Genomic DNA, 22533 nt, shown 5'->3' with positions numbered 1-22533 from the left:
AGAGACAAAATTAGATTTTGCAGCCTTTTTTCCCCCCAGGAATGCCTTTTTTTTTTCTTTTTAGTTTCTGATGAATGGCTATAATTTATTTCTACTAAATTTAAATAAGGATTGCTGCCTTGTATGTTTAACTAGGCAGGCAGAGGAAACTGGTTTAGGAAGCAGTGACTGAGATGCCCTGGCCAAGTTAGTGACAGAGGAGGGCAGAAAGAATCCAGACCAATTTGTATGCAGTATATTTTACTCCCATGAAATAAAACACATTTTTTTCATATTTGCTGAAAAGTAAAACAATAATATTGTACGAAATGTTATACACAGGGTAGGTTGTACATAGCAGTTTCAGAAACATCATTGCATCCACCAGAGAAACTATTCTAAAACTGATATTCACACATTTTTTATAATAATAATATGTTAGAAACATACAGTGTGGCATTTAGTATATACACTCCCTTGCTTGCAAGCGAAAAATCCTAATCGCTTCTGTATAACATGCTTTATTTTAAAGCCTAACCTTTAAAAACACTGTTGTGATATTACTAACAACTGCTTTTATAAAATTAATTTGACATTTCGATATATATACATCCTTTCAGTCATTTAAATGTTAACAATGCTAAACTTAAAAAATAACAAGCTTATAGTAATGTTAAAATGTCATATCCAGTCAAACATTTGTTTGTGTGTGTGTCCTTGCAACTGTTGGAAATACTTGTAGTGAAAGATGTCAGACACTGAGGACATCCCTTTGAAATCAAAGGAGCTCTCTCTTTGATTCAGTGGTTTCCTTTTCTCTATATAGCTTCTCGTTCTCTCCCTTTCTTTAGTGCCCACGACCTTCTAGCATAATTCCCAGTCTTTCACGGGCGGAGTTGCCCCATCCGGCACGGTCCTAGGATCCCGGCGCTGTGGGTGCGGCTCACACGGGCCGGTCCACTGCGTACTGGCAAGCACTCAGGTTGGAGGCCGGGTTCTGCACGCTGGCGTAGCCGAAGCTGGAGTGCTGCTTTGCTTTCAGTCTCAGGCTGGCCAGGCTCGAGTTACACGTGTCCCTATAAACATACGGAGGAGTCGGCGGCGCGTAAGGACAGGCAGGCGTCGGCACCGCGGAATTCAGCGACGGGCTGCTCAGGTTGTTCAAGTTATTCAGGCTGTTGAGACTGGAGCCCGGGACGCCCGTCACTGCTGAGGGTACCATGCTGGACGACATGCTCATGGACGAGATAGAATTGGGTGGGGAGAACATGCTCTGCGATGACAGGGGATTGACGTTCATAGAGTTGAAGAAGGGGAAGCTCTTGGTGGATAGGGAGGCGGATGTAAGACCCTTGGCGGCCCAGTTGTTGTAGGAGTAGCCTGGGTACATGTCATCGTAGGGCTGCATGAGCCCATTGAACTGTGGCCCGAAGCCATTCTTGCACAGCTCGGCCTGCTGATTGCGCTCCCGCTTTCTCCATTTGGCCCGACGATTCTTGAACCAAACCTGGGAGCGGTTGGGGCAAGGGAGCAAACAGATGCCACAGTGCAGATTAATAAAACTTCCATCGGAGGCCAACCCCCGCCCTCCCCCGACACACACGCTAGCACACTCACACACCCTAGCCTCGCTTCACTGCACCGCCCTGCACACCAAGCTACTAGGGCCAGCTTTCGGTTACTGGCTTGGGTCTCCACCAACCGCGGGCGATCTGGTCTGCTCTGGCCTGCGAGCTGGGACTCGGAGCTACACCACAAACCCCAGCCGAACGCATGGAGACCTGCGGACCGCTTGATCACTCCGCCAGGCTTTTCTCCAGGCCCAAAAACACTTATGTAAAATAAACGCAGGGCAGCAGGCATTTCCAACCCTTCTCAGGGCACCTTGCAAAGTTGCTTCCATTCCGAAGCCACAGACCCACAGATGAGGAGAAGGGGCTAGAAGGGCACTAGAGGACCCTCTTCCTCCCTCGCAACTCCTCCCTCCCCTCCCTGACCTCCACTGTCGTCCCCCACCTCCTGGTACGTGCTCCCTTAACAGGGACTAGGCCGTCGACACCCTTTCTCGCCTAGCAAAACAACCAAATAAAGAGCAAAAGACCAACTCTCCGTCAGCTCGTTAACTCCAGGAGCTTGGCATATTAAACTCTGGGAACCCGGAAAGAGTAGTTCTGCAGATTCCCCCGCCTTTCGCTCTGTCCCCTCTTTACCCTAAGCCCACCACAGGCCTGGCCCGCGCGCCAGGCCCAGCCCGGTCGTTTGGCTTTGCAGGCGGCCGCCCAGGACGGCCGGCCCCCACCCGTGTCCGGTGGCCCAGCCGCAACCCCGCTCCCAATCCACATCAGGCCTGCCCGTCGCCCCAGACGGCGGCTTTTGTGTATTGGAGCGAGGCTTGGCCTGAGATCTCCGAGCTGACACCGGTGATGTTTCACATTACACATCTCCGCCGGGTCCAGCCGCGTAATCCTTTTCTCTTTTTCCTTTCATTCTTGATTTCCTTTTTATCCCCCTTCCTCTTTGCACCCGACTGCTATAAAAAGCACGCCTCACTCCCACTTGGCTCGACAAGCAGCCGCCCTGGAAGGAGAGGCAGCTGCAAGGAGAGCTCAGCGCCACGGCTACAGAGCACTAGGGTGGAGCTGCGGAATAGCTGGCGGGGTGGGAGGGCGTTTTCGAAGGATCCCAGAAAACCCATAGACTCTGTCTTTATTTTAATTACTTGCCATTTCTACCCCAGACCATCTAAACTTTGCCCAGGCGAGAAGAGTAAGTGAGAGGCCCCTTCCCCTGATGCGCAAAAGAGCTAAAGAAAGACTGACTTTGCTCAAAACCACGCCGCCCAGGACCCAGCTCCGGCTCTGGGCAGTTAAACTAAAACCATTTTCAACTTCTTCCCGGCCTTTTATTCACCAGCATAGCCTCATGCCTTGCACAAATGCCACCCAGAGAGTGTCTTCGTTCCCTCTGATTTGGGAAAGCATTTTGGTCTTTATTCTTTTTATCATTGTTGTTTTCTTCTTTTTGCTTTCTCTGCTCTAACTGGGGGCTTTACTTTTCCTACCCAGAGCACTTAACTTTTTTTTTTTTTCTTTTAACAGCAAAGCCTCTGGATGCCGCTTGATTTGCTTGATTCTGTTTTCTGCTTCCAGAATTCTAACAAATTTGGAATCTTCCACCGACCAGCATAAACCAGGACGTTGCTATTGGGTAATTTATTTAAGCTCATTTTTGCCAATCCATAAAGTCACATTTGCTACAAAGTTAAGGTAAGCCCTTTTTACAAAACTACGATTACAATTTAGAGGAGGGGGTGTGAGTTTCAATCTCCAGAGTTCAACTCCTGAAATAAGATAAATAAACCAAGCTGAAAAGTCTTTTTTCATTTTCTTCTTTCTCCTTCTAAGAGGACTAGCAGTTGTGTATTAAAACTTGGCCCCCACAGATCACAAAAATAGGAAGTAGGGTGTATGGGAGAGACCTGAATGACCGAAAAAAACGTAAAGAAAGTGTAAGAAGCGCGAATCCAGGAGGGAAAAAGCTGGAACAGGGCCGGCACAAAGGTTTCCCAGGGAGGGCCAACTCCTGTGTGTCTCTGGCGGGTTTTCCTTGTTAAAGGCGCACAGGTTGGAGCCTGTTCGCGGCTCTTGGCCTGGTAGGGATTTTATTAGCTCTGGTCTGGCAATTGCAAGCCAGGAACACAATGCCCTGTGCAGGGGATTGCCCACGCAGCCCGCCTCGTGAGGTCGCGGGATGGCGGGGCAGTGAGCGGGTGCCGCTCCGGGAGCCTGCGCCCGGGCGGCAGTCCTGTCGGCCTCGGAGAGGGAACTGTAATCTCGCTACCAGGCCGCCGCGAGGCCTTCTGCCTTTGCAAAGCTGCGCCCCACCGGCGCCCTCCCACATTCCCTGCTGGTCTACTTGGTCTGTACGTCCGCAACATCCTCCCCCTCATCCCTCCCAGACTCCGTGCTGGCTCCTACCCGGACTCGGGCTTCCGTAAGGTTGGTCCACACAGCGATTTCTTCGCGTGTGGACATGTCCGGGTAGCGGTTCCTCTGGAAAGTGGCCTCCAGCTCCTGGAGCTGCTGGCTGGTAAAGTGAGTCCGCTGCCGCCTTTGTCGCTTCTTCTTGGACGGGTCCTCGGCGCCCACGTCCTCATTCTTCCCCTGCTGGCCCTTATCTTTCTCTGAAAACGAAACACACACAGTTTCCCGTCAGCATGCCCACCTGCAACGCGAACGCCAACTGGACCGGCGGCAGAAGCTGTGGAAGAGCTAGGCTGCCTGGCGCCGGAGAAGGGTGCGCGCGGCGGCTCCGGGCCGCGAGGAGCTCTGCGCCTGAGGGGTGTGCAGGCGCGAGTGTGGGTGTCCGCGCCCCATCTCCTCCCCTCCCCCAGCGCCGCACGTTTTATTTACATGTTTATCTCACTGCAGCGGCACATTCACTTTTACAGCCTGTGCTTTCAAGTATATTTATACACCTTTGCGCAGACACACCAAATCTCCTGGGACTCGCACACGCGCGCGGCTTACAGACCCCCTCCCCCCTCGCAGAAAGCTCAGATTTCGATGCGGTTTGGGAAGGCTAGGAAAAGATGTGGGGATTCGGTTGGGCACCCAAGTTCGCCGGCCCTTTCGAAGAAAAAAAATAATGCCTCTTCGCGAAGGGCATTTCTGAGTGGTTTCAGACAATTTCCTAATGAGTGGAGCTCCTCGGGAGCTGAAAGCCGAGAGGAAAGCAGGGACAGAGGTGGGGCGGCCTCTGAAGGTCCTCGAATCGAGATGCTGGGATTTTTGTGACCCAGGAAACAGAAGGGAGGCCAGGGTAGGAACAGAGAGGGCGGCAGAAAGGCTCGAGCCGTTAGCGCCCGAGGAGGTGGGCCGGTCGAGGGAGAACTAAAGGGATGCGGGGTAGTCAAAATTCCGGCTCCCGGAAGTTCTGCGGAGAGCCAGGCGAACGACCACTCCCACCACGCCTCCCCCAGGAGGGGCTGACTTCCTTGGGGTCAGAGGGAGCGGGTGGCGCTGGGCAGCTGAGCTGGAATGTCTGCAGGGCGGCGCGGCGCCTTACCTGCGGCCTCCGGGCTGGAGGTGTCGGAGATGGTGTGCACCTCCAGTCTGTGCTTGGAGGAGTCCAGGGAGCGGGGCTGACCGGGAGCCAGAACCGAAGCCATGGCTAACGGCTGGGGATGGTGACAGGAGGAGGATGAGGAGACGGCCGACAGCTTGGTCCCGGCTGCTCGGTGCTCCAAGTGAAGCGGGCCTTTCATGCAGTTCATGGACGAGGGAGCGCGCAGCTCTACCAGTCCTGGGCTGCTGCCCCGCCGAGCCCCCGTAGCCGCCGCTGTCCACTCCGGGTCGCGCTCTAGGCGCGGAGTTTCCCCGCTGTGGGCAGAGCCAGGGGACGCAACCCCCGCCGAGTTCTCAAGGCAAGCTGCCCCCGTCTCCTCCGGAAGGCTCAAGCGAAAAAGTCCGGAGACCGAAAGTCAGCGGGCAAACGAAGACATGGGATGTGGGCAGAAGGGCACCACCCGGAGAGTCTTTAGGGAGCAGGCTTCCAAGCTCCAAAGCGAAATAAGAGTGGGCAAAGACCCCCTTCTTCTCTCCCTCCCTCCCCCAAAAACCCCTCCAATAAGGAAAGCTAACGCAGACCGCGCTCTGCCCACCCCCCCACGCGGCAGCCCTGACAGCGAAGTGTCAAGAGTGACAGGGACAGGTAGCTGATATTAGATCCCCTGCGGCAGCGGCAGCCGCTGTAGCAACGACGCTGCCCTCGGAGCGCACCCTCCGCAACGCGCACACGCACACCCCTCGGGCGGTCGAACAGAAGCCGGGCCTCGCCGCAGCTCAGCTCCAGGCACCCAGGCGAGCGACGGACCAGATCTGCGGCTCCGCGCTTCCCTGTTGGCCTAACATCTTAAAACCAGAGGCGGGCTTCCTGGTGCCCAGACGTCACTCCGCCGCGGCCCTCCCCAGCCCTCTCCGCCTCCGCCTCCTCCCAGACCCTTCTCCGGGTGGGAGTGACGTGGCTCCGCACCAATCAGGACGCCCCGAGACGCGGTGGAGGGACTGTCCTGCCTGCACCTATCAGCAGTGCGGGGCCGGGCTAATGCCTCGCCGTGCCCACTGGGTCTACACAGGCACGCTCCCGGGAATTCTGCTCCTGCCCAGCCCAAGGCGATCCGGCTTTTAGTACGAACCCAAAGGTGAAGAGATGAGGCTAGGAGTCGAAGGCTTGGGAGAAGAGAGTGGAAAGTTCAAGGGCTGAAAGGTACAAGGATCAACAAACCCCCTCTTTGTGTCTCACTACATCCATTTCCAATCCCCTACCCCATATAAAAAGGAGACATGCTACTTAAAATTAGAAAATTTGAAAAACAGTAACAAATCACCTCTCCGATCTTAAATTTTCCAAACAGCCTGTCAAGTGAATGCTGCGCTAATCTGAAGAAGCTCGACTTTAATTGCAAAGAAGACAGCCCTGAAAAGGCAGGCTAATAAATTAGAAATTGAGAAGCAAATGGACCCGTCAAAAGAAAATTACCTTGACTTTAAACGAACAACTGTTTGGTGGTTCACTCTGGATTTATACAAGAATAAAAAGTCGCCTCAGATCACGTTCTCTGTGATGCTTATTAGTCCCGAGACAGAAAACACACAATAGAATAGAAACACTAACCCAGCGTTTTCAAAATGCTGAAAGCTTATCCATTCTACTTAACGTTGATTAAGACACATATCCTAGATCTTTCAAATTCCTTGTACACTGTATTAAACTCGTCCTAACCCGAGAGAGGCACGCTTTAAATTCGACTCTCTTGTTTACTTTATTATCAATCAGATTCAAATCCATAAAGCCTGTAGAATCAACAACCTTGAGCTAATTATATATGAAATATGCCTTAATGAATTTCCATACAATTAAGAATGTTGCCAAATAACCAATTTCAAGGATAATTTTTAACAGTCCTTTTCTTTTCCCAGTAAGCTCAAGGCCGTCTTGAGCTGTTAAAGTCCAAGCAGGCAGCAGGGGTGTGTGTGGGCTAAGGGCGAAAAGCCTAGAACAGCTCTCAACTAGGAAAAGCAAAGCCTTATTTATTTATATAAAACAAAAAAAAATCACCTTTAGAGACATCAACTCTTTATAGCACTGTTTCCAAGTAAATTTAATTTCCAAATAAATTAAAGAAAGAAATCCAAACGTATTCAAAATAATTTTTGAAAGTCCTTTTGTCCCCCAGCATAGGTCAGCTGGAGAGGACAAACTAATCTCCCTGGGTTTCTGCATTGGCGATTGTTTTATTGTGGAGTTAGTGTTATCATCTCTGAATGTGTATTTGTTTGACGGTACAGTCAATGATTTGCAATGCCAGCATGAAGTATCTTTAAAACACTCCCTCCTTGTCCTTGTTCACAAGATTGGGAAACTTATTCAGTGTGGAACAAAGTGGATGAAGCAGACTACAAATATATTTGCAATTTATGTGTCTCTCCTTTGCCCTGTCCACCCCCAAACCCTGTCTGCAACTCCTCCCCATTTTAAACTTGTAGTCCAAAGACCCAAATGAGAACTGTTTTTCAATCTTTCTTCACCAGTATCATCCCACTTTAATTTAGCTGCAAAGGAGGAATTTCTTCATAGTAAGATTTAAATCAGCATTTCTGCTTTTAACCTTTTATTCCACTTTACCCCATTCCACACATACAGACACCTGCTCAGAGTGGAACACATCCTCATGTGACAGGTCTGCATTAGCTGAGACTCATACATCCAGCTATATTAGGTCCTGCAATCTTATCACTAAATTATACACATTACACCAGCAGCCTGTTGGTAAAGAAGGTTAAATTAATTTACATTCTGCTCATTATCTGGTGCTTAAATGACGCATTTTATCCCTGAGATTTGGTGGAGAATCTCCTTCTCAGACCCCACAGCATTTCACTGAAGACAATGCTCTTACATTTGTAGTGGTTTTTAATCTGATAAGACTCTAATTTGCTTAAGTCTTTTAAATAAGGGTTTTAAATGTTTCTAGCCATTTTCTTATTGAATTTCCTCTAATTCCCCCAAGATCATAAAGTATATGTGTAAAGTAAATATTTCCTCCCATCGCACTGCCAGCCAATGACCTATAACTAAGTCAATAAGAATCCAGCTCTTTTCTGCCCAATGTGTTTACTAATCATATTCCAGTTTCTTCTTTTAAACCTCAGAATGGCTCTGGTCCCCACAATACCATGCCCCTTTAAAGCTTCGTTTCATGAAGGGACTCCATCACATTAAAGAATGAAAAGAATCTCCACTGTAGTTCATATACACAGCCCCTCACTCCTTGTTTTTCAAGATTCAAACCCCAGAGCTGCAAATATTTTTGGAAGCTTGGGTGTTAATGTCTTATTTTAGAAAGCCGAGAAGCTCCACAGAGCCATATAGATTTCTAAACCCGTCTCTCATAAACCCACAGAACTTTGATTTAAGCTCTGGTGGCTCCACTCTACTGATGGAACTTTCATCACGGCAAATATACATGTATGAAGGACCTCAATCAGCCTCCAAAGTGGTTGAAAAACCCTAGGGCACGTGACCGCTCCTCATAGTACCAACGTGTGGGAGAAGTTGGAAGCACTGGGGATCAGCAGGCAGCCTAGATGCCTAAAAAGATAAGGAGTCCTAACTTGTGTGGACCCCTTGAAGTCAAGTGGTGAATAAAGACCATTATCTAGAGAATTCAGATTACAGTAAAAGCAAAACCATATCTATTTGTATATATATTCACATCCATTTTATAATACAGACACACACACACACACACACACACATATACTGGCTCTGTAAACAACTGACTCAAAGTGAGGGTTTTCTTTGCATTTTTCCAGCAGGAGTTTCAACATTCTCCTAATCTCCTAATCACTTTACACACTCACAGCAGCGGCTATTGGGTGACATTCTTCTCAGGCCCCCTGTGTGGCAGGACACCAACATGATAAGTCTGCATGGGGAAAAGGAGGTGTGTGGTGGGAACTAAGAAACACTGTCCAGTGAAAACTCTGTGGCATGGTGGTGGTTGATTTTGGAGATTTAATGTACATAAGACTTGTGCGTGCACAGGCATAGGCAGTATAGATGAGAAAGGGGCCAGAAGTCAAGAAATCTTGTGCATTTTGTGATTATAGCACTGCTGTGACCTCTGGCTAAGTTCTTCTTAATTGGTTGTAGAAATTACTATGAGTTCAGCCTCTAACACAGAAGTTTCCAATACGGAGATCATCAGTGGGATCCTTGTAGGAAAACTGGAGGTGCTGCATGGCTTACGTGGAGCAAAGAAGGAAAGCCCAGTGCAGGCGTGAGGTTTTGAGTCTCAGAGACATCAGGGATTGTCTCGATTGGGGTTTCTTGCTTATTATTTCAAAGAAAGACCCTAGAGAAGGGAAATGTGTGACACGGGGTCAGCCATGTTTTGTGCTGGTATTTACCACTGATTAGCAGTCTTAAAGTCTTATTTAATTTCACACTCTTCAGTGTTAGTTGTGCAAAGTCCCTGTGGCCATGGTGGTGAGCGGATGGGCTGTGCTGCCAAACTCTCCGTATCAATGACCCAGGTCTGGCCTGGGACTCAACCAAGTGATCTCTGACTTTTGGAAAGAGTCTGTCTTCAGAGTTCACCCGGAAGATGGCTTAATCAGATATCTTCCTGAGCTGTCAGGCCTTAGAGGGGTGGGAGTCCTGCCTGGCCCAAGCCAGCTCAAGGGCAAGGCCTGCCTGGACTCAGCTTGGAGCCACGTGATAGGCGTGAGTGTGTGAGCTCCTGGTAAGGCACAGAGGTCAGATGGAGACCTTGCACCCTGCCCGAGAAGTGCCCTACCCCCTCCACTATCTGGCTTTTCTCTGCATACAAACCAAGCTGAAAACCGTCCACTACCCACCACCCCTCATAGCCACGGAACCAAATAACACAGAAATTAAAAGCTTCACTGTAGCTGCCCTTTTCCCCATTCCCTAAATGGAATTTAAAAAGCTCTGACTTGTCAAAAGGGGAAGGTTATTTTCTGAATAGGAACTCTGTAGACATACTGAGCAACAGCCACCCTCTCTGGGTCCCTGCAAATGGTACCCATCCTTCCATCCCACAGCTCTAGCTGCTCAACCGTTTGGGATTTGGGGTAACTAGCTGGGGAAACAGTGTTCAGATGGCAGTGGGAGTTACCACCTCACACTGGCCTGGGGAAGAGAAGGGAGATTAGAGGAGGGGGCATTTGCTAGAATCACTCTATGAACATGCTGTTAATGCTTCCTCACATTTGCATGTTACCGTCACAGTTTTCCTAGGCGTCACTGAATCTCCAGAATGCAACTACTCGCCAAACTAAGTAAGATAAGGAGAATGGTATAGCACATGTGTTGGAAGAAGGGGAAAGGAGGGTGGAATATGAAATCGAGCATAGTTATCCAGGTCAGGAAAGAAGGAAGTGGCAAGGGGCTAAATGAAGTCCCCTCTCACTTTTTTAAACAACAGTTGGATTAAATGCTCATCTATCTTCCTCTTTTTCTCTTTTCTTCCCTCTCCAGCACATGTCCATCTCCCTTTTCGATTTCTTTTGCTCTTCCTTCTTTCTGTTTTCTCTCTCCCAGACATGCTGGTAGCTAACATTCAGCATTAGTTGTCATGGTGACCATAAATCACATAAATCCAAAAATACCCACCTATAATCTGAGATGAAGCTTTTATTTCCCTAGCGAAATAATATTTTAAAAGCTGTCAGCTGACAAAAAAAAGGAACCCACCTCATTGTAGTAACCCAAGTAATATATTACTTCTAAAGGTTTAAATTAAAATGTCAGCCTGTTAAAAACATGCTGGTAGAGTCTTGGACACTCTTCCTGTCAGATCCTCACAAAGAAGTTGACTCTGCCATTCCTGGTCTCTCTTTAACATACACACACAATTCTGTATGCTCTCTCCCTTTCTATTAATTTCTTCCTCCCCTACCAACTACTTTAGCTCTCAAAGACTGTATGTATCGGGTTCTAAAAGAAAGGAATCTCCTCCTAGATCAGAAAAGGGCCTCATTGGTTGCTGAAGTGAAAGATGTGGGGTTTGTGGGGAAAGGTTATTAGGACCATAATGGCGGTGGTGGTAGGAGGTCATCCTAGAGGAGTTAAGAAGAAAAAAAAATGCAGGGAGAAGGACTGGAGGTGGAAAGACAGAGTAACAGAAAACTGAGCAGGGTGGTCAGGTGCTGTGGTGAAGTCTAGCCCCGAAATGGAAGGTATATATTCTCCCACTCCTGCCTTTTTCTCCTCGGAGAGAAAACTTTCCCAATCAGAGACCCTGGGGGGTAGGAGGCGGGCAAACGCCGCTGCAGTTGGGCCTTTTGTCTTCTACCTTGGGCTTGTTGTCTTTTGCCTATCTTGGATTACAGGGTATTCGCCTAGATGAAGAGCCATTAATTACCCATTCAGTCAATATTAGGAAGACGACAAAGCTTTTTACATAGGATTAAGAAGACATCAGATTGTTCCATTAGTATATTCCTGCTCACGAATAAGCTTTCGTTATACATTTCCTTTTCCCCCGAGCCGCTCTAACAACTGCTGCATATATTAGCAGCGGGCGGTGCTGTATAACTGCCGAACCAGCCTTAAGAAACTTTGTGTACCGAGTCAGCAGCGAGGAACGCGACCTGTAAAGACCACCTTTGCGGGTAGGGATCCGCAGGGACCGACTACCTTCGGGCAATTGGTACAATTTCCCCCGGTGGTGAAAACCCACAAAGCGGTGGGGCACCTTTCCAGTGAGCTGCAGATTTGCCTGGGGGCGGGCGGGGGGACAGGGACAGGGGAGAATGGGATGGCGGAGGTCGGGGGGAGGAAAGAAAATGTAAAAATTCTCCTTACCCCTATTTCGTTGCTTTTTCCTCAAGCCTCATGCCCTCTTCAGCAAGCACCTGTCCCTTCGGCGCTAGCCACAGTTAAGAGTTCTCCACCTTTTCTCTACACATCCCCTTCCTTCTGACAAGGCTCAGGACCTTGGTCACTAACCCACGCACCACCATTTTGCGTTTTGCTACAGATGGTCTGGGTTGATCTCGCCGGTGTCCGTGTTAGGATTAAAATCGCTTCATAACGGCGAGGAAAACGGGATTATTTGCTTTCAGGGGGGTATATTAGGAGTCCACGTAGTATATGCTCCGCAAACATTCGCTGATTGAATGAGAGGCGCGGGGGCGGGGCGGCGGAGAGAAGTCTGCGGCCGCCGAGGCGGCCAGGGTTAACCCAGGTCCTTCGAAGAAGGCTGGGACCGAGCTGCTGCCGCGTGTGAAGGTGTGTGTCGCGGCTGGAGGTGCCACAACGGGCCGTGGAGCCCACCTCCCAGAGGGAGGAAGTCTGTGCACACGAGAGACTTCCGTCGGACACTTTCAGCCCATCCACTGGGCCAAAGCTATTTAACAATGTGTTCCTGGGGGAGGCCGGGGGAACAGGCGTCAGGTCCAAAGGGGCTGCAGCGCAGTCCGATTTCAGCACGGAACCCAGAGCCGCCGCCCTGAAACTTTTTGAGCCAGTGACAGGGGAGGGTCAATCCGTCCTCCTCCTGAAGGTAAAGACCATTTTATGAGTTCCACAAGATGAAGGCACCTTTCAGGACCCCCAAAGCAAGAAAAGCCAAAGAAAGGCCTCTTTACTCTAGGGGGTCATTCTCAACTGGCTTCTGCACCATCTTCTGCTAGCTGCGTCCACCCTCTCAAACCTCTGGCTTTTAGGGGTCTCCAGTCGCTTTCGTGCTACCCCCGTTTCGGGGTTCTATCCAGGCTGGGCATCCGCCCAATGGGTATCAAGGAGACTGGGACTCACTTGGGAAGGAAGGCAGAGCCTGGACGGCTTAGAGGTGGACTCTGCCTATACAGAATGTCTAGTCTTTAACGAGAACATGGTATTTTGGGGGGTTGGGGAGCAGAGGCGGAGAGGGTAGCGTTATAGACTATCACGGCCCTTTAAAGAAATCATATGTCATTGTGAACTTTTTTCTCTTTAAAAGAAAAGAAAAAACTTAAAAAAATACAAGAAATAAATCCTTTTGTTTTACAAGCAGGCTGTGGCCAGGACTTTGGATATTCCATAAGTTAACTTATAATCAGGGAAGGATAGGTACTCCGTCAACTTTTCCTTCAGCAGTGCTATAACTTTGCTCATTCATGTGTGATTTTTTTTTTGTTTTGGTTTTGTCTACTAGTTCCTTAAAAGCCAATTAAATCAAGATTTTCAGCATTTCTTCTCATTACATGCCTTTTCTTAATTAATGGCATTAAACGTGTTTGGGCAGCAATTTTTCTTTTCGGTCTAAAAGTAGAAAACAGACACATCGAGTGTAGTGGAAGAGCCTTTCACGTGCACTAAAATAGTGCGGGCCTCAAAGTAATGGTTAAGAAAGCAATCATTCATTATTTCTAGTTCTTTATTAGCTAGTTACCGAAAGAGAACGACTGGGGCGCCTGCCCGGCTTGTGACTGGCGCAAGCAAGACTCCTCGGCTCTTAGCCGTTTCCTGCTGACATACGAGGACCCCATCCCACCGTAGGCTTCTCCACCTGTCCTCAGAATGCATTCCCCATGTCTAGGAAACCCGGGGTGGGGACTAGGGGAAGGAGGAGACATTTTGTGTCTCTCTGGCTCCCCGCACAATAAGAAATGTCAGCCTCGGCTTGGCGACTGCAAGCCCGCCCTGCGCGAAGTGAGATTGAGGAGATCCTCTAGTCTGACCGGAGCCAGGGCTGAGCCCGCACAAAGCATTCTCCCCAGAAGTCATCGCTGCTCTTGATTTTTAACCATATCCCAAACATACTATGGTCTAATAATTTATTTTTACTACCGATTATCAAACAGAAGAAGAATTTAACACAATCTAAATGACAGAAATCACACGACGTTATCTCTGCATTGCCCCCATTTAACCCCATGGGGTTAATCCAGGACAAGTGAGCGTTTAACTGGCCCAGCAGGGCGACTGGCGATGTACTGCAGTGTCCGGGCGTGAAGCACCAGATCAATTTAGACGCTCCATTTCAACAAATGATCATTTTCTCTCAGATTCACGGGGAAACTCCAATGCAAGACCTTTGTTTTCTTCTTAGTAATACGATTTGTTTTTTTGGCCGGGGTCCCAAATCGTCCCCCTCCATCCCATATTACATTTGTATTCTTACACTTTAATCCGGAAAGAGGGGGTTAGAGGCCGAGGGCTGTGGTGGGGGGGGGGGGGCAGCTTTATCTGCTCACATTATCAAAGGTCAACAGCCTCCTAAGGCTAGGCACTTATTTACTACGGAGCCAGGAAAATAGAGGAACAGTAAATTTGAGGGTTTTTTTCCCCCCCATGTATTTGAAAAGAAAGGCATCTTCCCTCCTCCATCTCTTACACACACACACACACACACGCACACGCACACACACCCCCCTACAGAACAAGTTTCAATTCAGGAAAGGCCTGTGGCGTAGGTTGGAGACTTTTTTAACTTTTTACTTAAGCCTGCAGACCTCCTCTGGCAATGTCCCTCGACTCCTCAAGAGTGAAACCAGCCAATCAAGCAACGATATCGCCAAAACCCAAGGTCTGGCAACCAGTACTTCAGGCAGGTTCGCTTCGACAGGGGCAAACCTCCATTCTATCCTGGGCTGTTAAGCACAGTGGCTGCCCTCCAGCTCTGCAGGAATATTGTCAGCCCGCCTCCCCTCCCTCAACCAGCCAAAGCAAACCTTCGCCAACTCAAGTTTCGCGTGTTTGCCTCCCGCGATAAACCGCGCACCCACAAGTCTGGGTGGGGCGTGGCTGAAAGCCTAAGGGGCTGAGTAGGTCCTGGTGGTGCTGGGCGCAGTGGGATATGACGAGCGACAGAGGTCGCTGTTGGACCACTTTTCCACGCCAGCCAAGGCGCCTAGGTTTGCTGGCGAGTGCGAGGACATCAGACCACAGGGAGAGAACGAGAGGGAGGTGTTGGGTCTCAGGAGTGCAGTATAATTTGGGGAAAGGAATTAACGTCCCTGGGACGGCTGCTTCCCGTCCCACCCAGAGGCCGAGTGTCTAAATTCAAGCAGCAGGCGCGCCAGGTCTGGCGGCCTCGCCTCTTTGCGCTTCGCCCGAGGCCCAGAGTCCCAGAGGCGGGTGCCCAGCGCGCGGCCTGCGCTTCCCTCCCGGCCTTACCATTAGCGCCCTGATGCTGCCGCGGGAAGAGCTTGCTGCTGGCTGCCTCTTTTCGGCTCTCAGGAGAGTCCGTGAACTCGACCTTTTTGATTTCGGAGTCTTTGGAGAAGAGACATTCAACGGCCGCCGGCTGCACGCCTGGGCCACGCGCGCGCCCGCCCCACGTGCGGAGAGAGGAGCCCCGGACCGTGGCCGAAAGGAGCCGGGGACGGGAGGAGGGGGAGGGGCGAAGCAGGCCGGAGGAGAAAGAGGGACAAAGAGCAAAGACCCAGTTAGAGGAAAGAGCGGACGGCATCCCCGTCCCCCGGACCCTCTGGCAACCCGGGGCAGGATGGCGTACTCTCTCTGCGCCTCCCCGGCTGCCCGCGGTTCCAGCCGAGAGGAGTAGGATGGGGGGCTTCGGTATACAGCGCGCCGCTGCTCCCTTGTCCACCGCCCCGCCACAGAGAGAGGTCACTGGCGATTTGGTTCTGATTTCCTTCCTGCCCAGGCTGGCCCCTCGGGGAAGCGCCCCTCGCTGGGGCCTCACCGCAGGGCCGGTGCCCTCTTGCCGCCCTCACGTGGCGCGGCCTCCCGTCCGATGACCCGGGCAGGAGAAGGGGGCTCTTACCTAATTGCACACACGCCGACACCAGTTTGCGGCAGTTGGTCTCCATTCCCCGTTATCTGCAAAACAGAAGAGAAGGAAGGCTATAAGAAGCGGCGACCATCGAGTGCGCAGGGCTCAGATGGGACTACCCGTTACACTAGCTGTTAGGCGCCTACTGTGTGCTAGCCTTCGGGCGTGTTTTTCCGACCTGACAGTCTCTGTCTGTGCAGCAGTGTCTCCAGCCTAGCCTCGGGCCCATGACATCTAGATTTTATCAAGAGGGGATCTCCCTCCAGAGTTGCCGTAAAAGGGCCCAGAGGTTAGAGGACTCTAAAGCCACCGTGTGCTGGAGAGGCTGTGGACCTACTTTCAAGAATCTCGGTGCCGGGGTTAAGAACCTATCTGAACGCGATGGCAGGAGGAGTGGGTGGGTGGAGAGGACTTTTCTCTTTGGGAAGCTGTATGCAAAGACCACCCTTCAGTGCTTGTCCATTAGTCGGAGCTCAGCAAACATTTGTACAAAGTCAGAGCCAACGTGCCCCTGTCCTAGACAGCAGTTTCCCTCGGTTTTCTGTAATTCTGAAACGCACCGGCTCTTGGCCTAGGTTGTTCCAGGAGTGAGCAGACTTCGGGCCTCTCATCCATCAGGAGCCGCTTTTCCATATTTAGCCACACTTTCTCCTAGAGATACTAACCCGGCCATTTATTTACCCTAAAGTATGATTTAAGATCGCAGACAGAGAGAGACACCGGGTGGACTGAGCGAGACTGAGGAGAGCAGGGCAAACGTTCTTGGAGGGTTTACTGCCCGACGAGGACGGAGAAAGAACTCTGGTATAACTGCTACCCAGTTCTCCCCCTTTCTCTCCCGGGCAAGCCAAATCTTTTTCACGTTTTCAACCACAACGCAGCAAGCCAAGCATTTAACGCGCTCCCCCTTATTTGCCACAGGCAAGTTGGGAGAGGTGGGTCTTGAGGGGCTCCACCGGGTGGGTAGAAGAGCCGCGGTTGCTTTAAAGACAGAAGAAAAGAAGGTCCAGGGCTCCCTAGGCCCCTTCGATCTCAGCGCCTGCCTCTCTCCACGCTAACCAGGGTACGCCGGCGACCGGAGGGCCTACTTCGCGCGGGTGCGGGGATTGGGGTGGGAGGAGGCATTGTTGGGTTGGCGGAGGCACAGAGGCGGGGCAGGGAGCCGTGGGCCTGCCTGTGGCCTGAGTTGCGTTTCCCTGCGTCTCGGCCTCTCCTGAAGGGAGCGGGTCCCTAGGAGCCTCTGGCCAAGGTTGCTGCCTACAGGCGGGGCCGCCTGGCGCTGTGGCGTGGGGATTCAGGGTGGGGACCGCCAGGAGGTTCCCCCACCCGCTAGCGAGAACGCGGGCGGGGACTCTGCCGATTCGATCCTTGTGGGCCCGTGGGCCCAGAAGTAGCAGTTTGGCGGCTCCAGATTTAGTGATTCTGCAGTAAAATCACAGGATTAGTCCCTGATTGAGATGTCTGTTCGTGAGATATTACAAAATTCATTATCACAGCTTTCTACTAACTCGATATGAAGTAACACAGATGGGATTTTATTAGTCCAGACTTCAAATGTTTACTTATGATAATTTCAGAGGAAATTTGCATGTCATCATCATTTCGATAATCTTTTTTTTTTTTATATGTCTGAACTGGCTGCATTATTAGCTGGTAGCCGGAGCACTGCAGATGGTAACTGCAAATAGTTTTTATTTATTTATTTTTTTAAAGAATGAAATATACAAAAGAAAAAGATTGGGTTGCTTGGTGTAAAGTCAGTCAATTATTACACATTCTTCCCCCCACTCCCCCCTGCTTCAGTGCTGAAGACCAAACAAAGCAATACAAAACAAATCTTCAAGAACTCATAGGGCTCCACTCTAAGGACTGAAAAGAAGGTCAAGGCGTGTTCCTTAGCTCACTCCTACATGTCCTTGTGACTTGGAGATTTATTTTGCAGTCAAAATGAGCCTTGAGACCTACATTTTTATGCTTCATTTAATGACCAGGCCTACTAGAAGAACTGAGTCTAAATAACTGGGGAAAATAATTTTTTAAAGAGAGACCCCCAACTCCCGCCTGCTGATCCTTAAACTTGCCCTATCAAGACAAGTCTTCTCTGATAAATTTGGCTGCCAGACTTCGGTACTGGCTTCAATGGCTAATCTTACAAATTGAGATGGGAGACTTTTCCTAATGGGAGGTAGTTCTCACTCCCAAAGTTCATGTTCTGGTTGGAATGTATATGCCAAGGAATCTTGTTTGGGCCAACTTGGGTTTTATATTGTGAGCACGCAAAAAGCACTATACGGCTAATGGAGGACGCGGAACCATGGCAAAGCAGGCAGGCAAGCCCTAAGAAATAAAATAATTTGCTTAAAAATAATTTCTGATGACTGTTGCAAGAATGAAAGTGCAGGAAAAATACAGTTCGAATAATCCCAAATCCTTTCACAGCTCCTCCCTTTTCGTTCACTTTGTTACCCTATAACAAAATCTTTAATGGAAAGTTTAAAAATAAACAGCACAGGAGCATGTGTTTTAAATGAACTAAATTGTGAAATTAGCCAGTAAATTAATTTGTAGTAAGTAATTATTTAAAGAAATTAAAATACTGCTCAATTCAGTTACGTATTTTACCATGTGTACGCGTTCTTTATAACCAATTAATATAAGTGCTTTAGGAACATTTGAAGACAAACACACTTAACTTAAGGAACAAAGCACCTAAATAATTGAAGTGTAATTTTGCTGAGTTAAAGTAAAACATCCATAAATGAAATGGCTATTTAATTTTTTAGGGAAAGTTTGATTGTTGAAATCTTGTATGATCATGTTACATCAACAAAAATCTTCAATTTATTTTGCTTATGTGCTTTGTTTTCTTGATATTATTGGTATTTGAATTTTAGATGGATTTCTGCCAAAATGATATTTTGTGTGATAAAAGCATCTTTAGTTTTGATTGATGGACTAAAAGGAATGCAAGGAAATTTCTCTAAATCAGATTAATTTTTCACAAAAATATTTTAGAATGTATGAATTCTGATATTTAAATTTATAGTAGTAAAAGTGTTCTCCGTTTAGTTCAGTAAGACAATACACAAAAGAGTAAAAAAAATCACAGCACCCTATGATAGTTTGATTTCTAAATTGCTTAAGAAAGTAAAGTGATTAAACTGGAAAAGAAGAACATATTTCTGAGGTTTAGAACCGAATTTTTTTTCTTAATCTCCAGTTGGAAAATAGTTCTCTGCATCCATTTATAATGTATCTCCTGAAGTGCGAGATTGGAGTTGACTGGTGATCAATTTAAAGGAGTTATAATCCAAAGAAATGGTGCAAGCATGGCATCCAGGCCTGGCTCCCAGGTAATTCGCTTGGGCCTGAGAGGTCACTAACTGCCAGTTAAGATGGAATCTTTTTCTTTTCTTTTCTTTCTTTCTTTTTTTTTTTTTCCAATGGATAACAATGGGAAAGGGGCTAATCTTCCAGTAGCTGAAACTTTGTACCCAGCCCTTTATCTTGAGAATGCTAATCCTTGGCCCGAGGATTTGTTCCTGCAGTGTTGGCACCGAGATTTAAGGGAAGATACCTCGTTTTAAATGCCAGCCATGGTCGGGCTTCCCACTCGACTTCAGCACCCGGTAGATTGTTAGTGTCTGTGGCGGGGGACGAAAGGAACAGGGCTTTGCAAGGTCTGTTTGCCAACTGCGTTACCTTGGGCGAAACGTAGCCCCAAAAGCCACAAATCACCTACGGTGAAGATTCTCCGAAGTGGAACAAATTTCCAGACTCGCATTATCTCACATCCCTGCGGGATAGATGGCCTCCACTTACCGGCTACCGGGAGAGAGCTGCTGTCTCCGCGTCCCACTGCTTCCCGGGGCGATTTCCAGCGAGCCGAGGCTCCGGCTGCACGGCAAGCGCCCGAAAGCCGGGCCTGAGAGGACTGCAGGGCTCCTGAGGGTGCCAAGTTCCGAAGGAGTCCACGGGTGCACAGGGGCCTCCGAAATCTAGCCGCCACTGGCAGTTTCTTTCTGCTCCTCTCCAGCTTTCTCGCTCGGTCTCGCACTCTCTCTCCCCTCCCTCCCTCTCATCCCTCTCTCTTCCCTCTGCTCCTGCTCCGTGTGGGGAGTGACGTGACGTCAGCAGAGATTCCACCAAACTCCACTGCACAGTGGCGCGCGGGCGGCCGGCCGAGCCCGGCTGCGCGGCTGGCGATACAGGAGCGAGCACAGCGCCCCGGCGAGCGCCGGGGGGAGCGAGCAGGGGCGACGAGAAACAAGGCAGGGGAGGGAAGCAGAGGCCGGCGGGCCGAAGAGTCGGGAGCCGGAGCCGGGAGAGCGAAAGGAGAGGGGACCGGGCGGGGCACTTAGGAGCCAACGGAGGAGCAGGAGCACGGACTCCCACTGTGGAAAGGAGGACCAGAAGGGAGGATGGGATGGAGAAGAAAAAGGAATCTGCGCCAACCTGGCAGCCTTAATAAATCAGAGGGGGAGCGCCAGGGCAGCGGGGAGACAGAAAAGCACTTCTGGGGAGCAAAATCAGGACGGGCTGGGAGGAAGCGACAGGGAAAGTGGCCAAAGAGACGGAACAAAGGACAATGTGCATGGATTTGTTTGGGACGAGGCGCGTGGAGTGTGGGTGTGAGCGTGCGTGTGTGACCTTCTTTCAGGCCTGCAGAGTTGAGGAAAGAGGTCACAGCAAAGAGGGACTGCGGCGGGAGGAAAGTGAGGGACCGATAGAGGGCGGGAGTGGAGGTGGGCGCGGTGGGGATGGGAGAGGATGAGTGAGGAGAAATCTGAAGAATGGAGTGAGCTAGTGGGAGAGGGTGGGAGGGCCACAACCGTGAGCAAGCGAGCTAGGCTTGTCAGCTGGGTAAGGCCGGGACGCTGGGCCCAGCTTAGCGGGACACCGCGCCCGAGGTCAAGGCGGGTGGACTAGGCACGCTGAGAGTGTCGGCGCGCAGGTGGGCACGGCCACGCACTGACCAGTGTTCACGAAGGATTTGCGCTTGACAAGGCTCAGACGCTCATAGAGTCTAGAATTTCCTCTGCTGTACCTACATTCAACAAGTTCGCCCTGGGTCACGGATATCTCATTTTTTAAAATGACGAGGTTAAGGTTCCTGGCGAGGATGGTATTAAATTGCACGGGATGGAAGTGGGGGTGGGGGAGAGAGTTTCCCTCAACTCCACATTTGCTCCTGTAAAGCAAAGAGTATGTGAAATTACAGGGGATATTCTCACTCGAAAAGTGTGCCTTACTTCTGAACCCTGATTTTCTGATTTCTTGACTTGAGCAAAGACGTGTATTTCGGTAGTGAGCAGGATATTTTGGCTCTGTCCTGCCTTTGAGTGGAAGGACTATACATATAAATCGCCTGGAGGACCAGGTGTGAAGGCTTCTGCCAGGCATATGGGACAATGTTTTTTCAATCTCAAGGGCATTCTGTTAATGTATGTTTTTGGAAAGTGTCGGAACACAGCCATTGCTCCTGGATTCAGGTTTTCCCACTAATATTAATTCCTGCTTGGGAGCAAACCTCAGGCCCTCTATTAAAAAGACCTCTCTTTGGTCCCTAATTGAGAATAAAGTTCCCTCTAAAAGTTGTGTCGCTCTTCCTACATCAATATATCAATACTCACAATTTTAGGAATATATAATGACTCGGGAGAATGTGCATAAAATAGATACATTTTAAAAAGCCTGGTGCTTAAAACTAACCCTAGTCACTATATAGGTGCTGGCTTTCCCTACTTTTGGGGGCTGTCTGGAACATGTTATGTGTTTTCTTGAATTACTCCGTGTTTTGAATTCATTTGAGTTAGCAGTAAAAACAGGCAAACAAACTTGCTCAATTTGTTTTGAGTGCTAAATCCCTTCACTTTGAAATAGCTAACAGTCGACAGATGGACTCATTTTATGGAAAGGGTTAGCCTCTTCAGCCACGAAGAAAACCGATGAGAGATCTACATTTTAAGCCATTTCTAACCTCCACGTAACATCCGTGAAAACTCAAACTTTCTCTCTTTACCCAGTGGAAACTCAAAGCAGTGTTATTTAAGGGGAGAGAAATGAGGGGGAAAATGCCCACGTGCTGTTTAATTGTATTTCCTCTCTGACTCTGAGAATTTCTATTTTTGGTTTTTGAAATCTCGCCGAGGCAAGAAAATCAAATTTATTCAACAAGTCCCACAGCTGAACTCTAATTACAGGACACCGGAAAATGCAGTCCGAGAAAGACATTTTCACCTCTGCCCATCGACGATTTTTGCAGCCTCCCCACTCCTCTGAGTAATGGGCTAATATAACCCTCTCTTTTTTTTCTTTTCATTTTGTAGAGATTAAGAGGCGCTCGTAGCAGAACGGCCTCACCTTCAGCTGGTGGCGAGGAAAGGCAATCTTACGGGAAAGTTGGAAGAGAATGAGAAAACCAAAGACAGAAAGATTCAGAGACCCAAGGAGAGACACAGGGAGAGGGAAGGGAGTTGCGGTGGAAAGACGCACAGATATGCGCGTGCAACTCCCTCCCCTCTTTCAGGTTTCAGAGGTTTGCAAACCAGGGCTGAGAGGAAGGGGCTCGGGAAGCTCACGTTCCCCTCGCCCCCCTTCTGTCTGGAGTCTCGCCCGCCAGGGGCTGGTTAACCCCAGTCCCGGCCGCCGCAGACACTGCACTGAGCTTTTGGGTCCTCGCCTCGCCCAGCGCCAGTGCAGCTGAAGTGAGCAGCTGGTGGGAAATGCAAATGGCTCCTGGA

At 49.5% G+C, this 22533-nt stretch overlaps 1 protein-coding gene across 3 annotated transcripts; it reads right to left on the bottom strand.

The window, feature by feature from the left end:
• Positions 1-223: 223 nt before the first annotated feature.
• Positions 224-20976, bottom strand: PITX2 (paired like homeodomain 2). 3 transcript variants are annotated; one of them, XM_031664354.1, is made up of 5 exons: positions 19613-20976; positions 15782-15837; positions 15172-15309; positions 3957-4162; positions 224-1486 (listed from the first exon to the last, which is right to left on the bottom strand). In XM_031664354.1, the coding sequence occupies exons 2-5, from the start codon at positions 15825-15827 to the stop codon at positions 923-925; spliced, it is 954 nt and encodes a 317-aa protein (XP_031520214.1). In that variant the 5' UTR covers positions 15828-15837; positions 19613-20976; the 3' UTR covers positions 224-922. The 3 variants fall into 3 exon arrangements, with proteins under 3 accessions (XP_031520214.1, XP_021794402.1, XP_003899146.1); XM_021938710.2 differs by lacking the exon at positions 15172-15309; XM_003899097.4 differs by lacking the exons at positions 15172-15309; positions 15782-15837; positions 19613-20976 and adding an exon at positions 5047-5899.
• Positions 20977-22533: the final 1557 nt, after the last annotated feature.

The sequence above is a fragment of the Papio anubis genome, chromosome 3 (genome assembly GCF_008728515.1).
Source record: "Papio anubis isolate 15944 chromosome 3, Panubis1.0, whole genome shotgun sequence".
In the NCBI taxonomy this organism is placed as follows: domain Eukaryota; kingdom Metazoa; phylum Chordata; class Mammalia; order Primates; family Cercopithecidae; genus Papio; species Papio anubis.
Note: the sequence above shows the minus strand (reverse complement) of the source record. Positions and strands in the feature narration are given on the sequence as shown.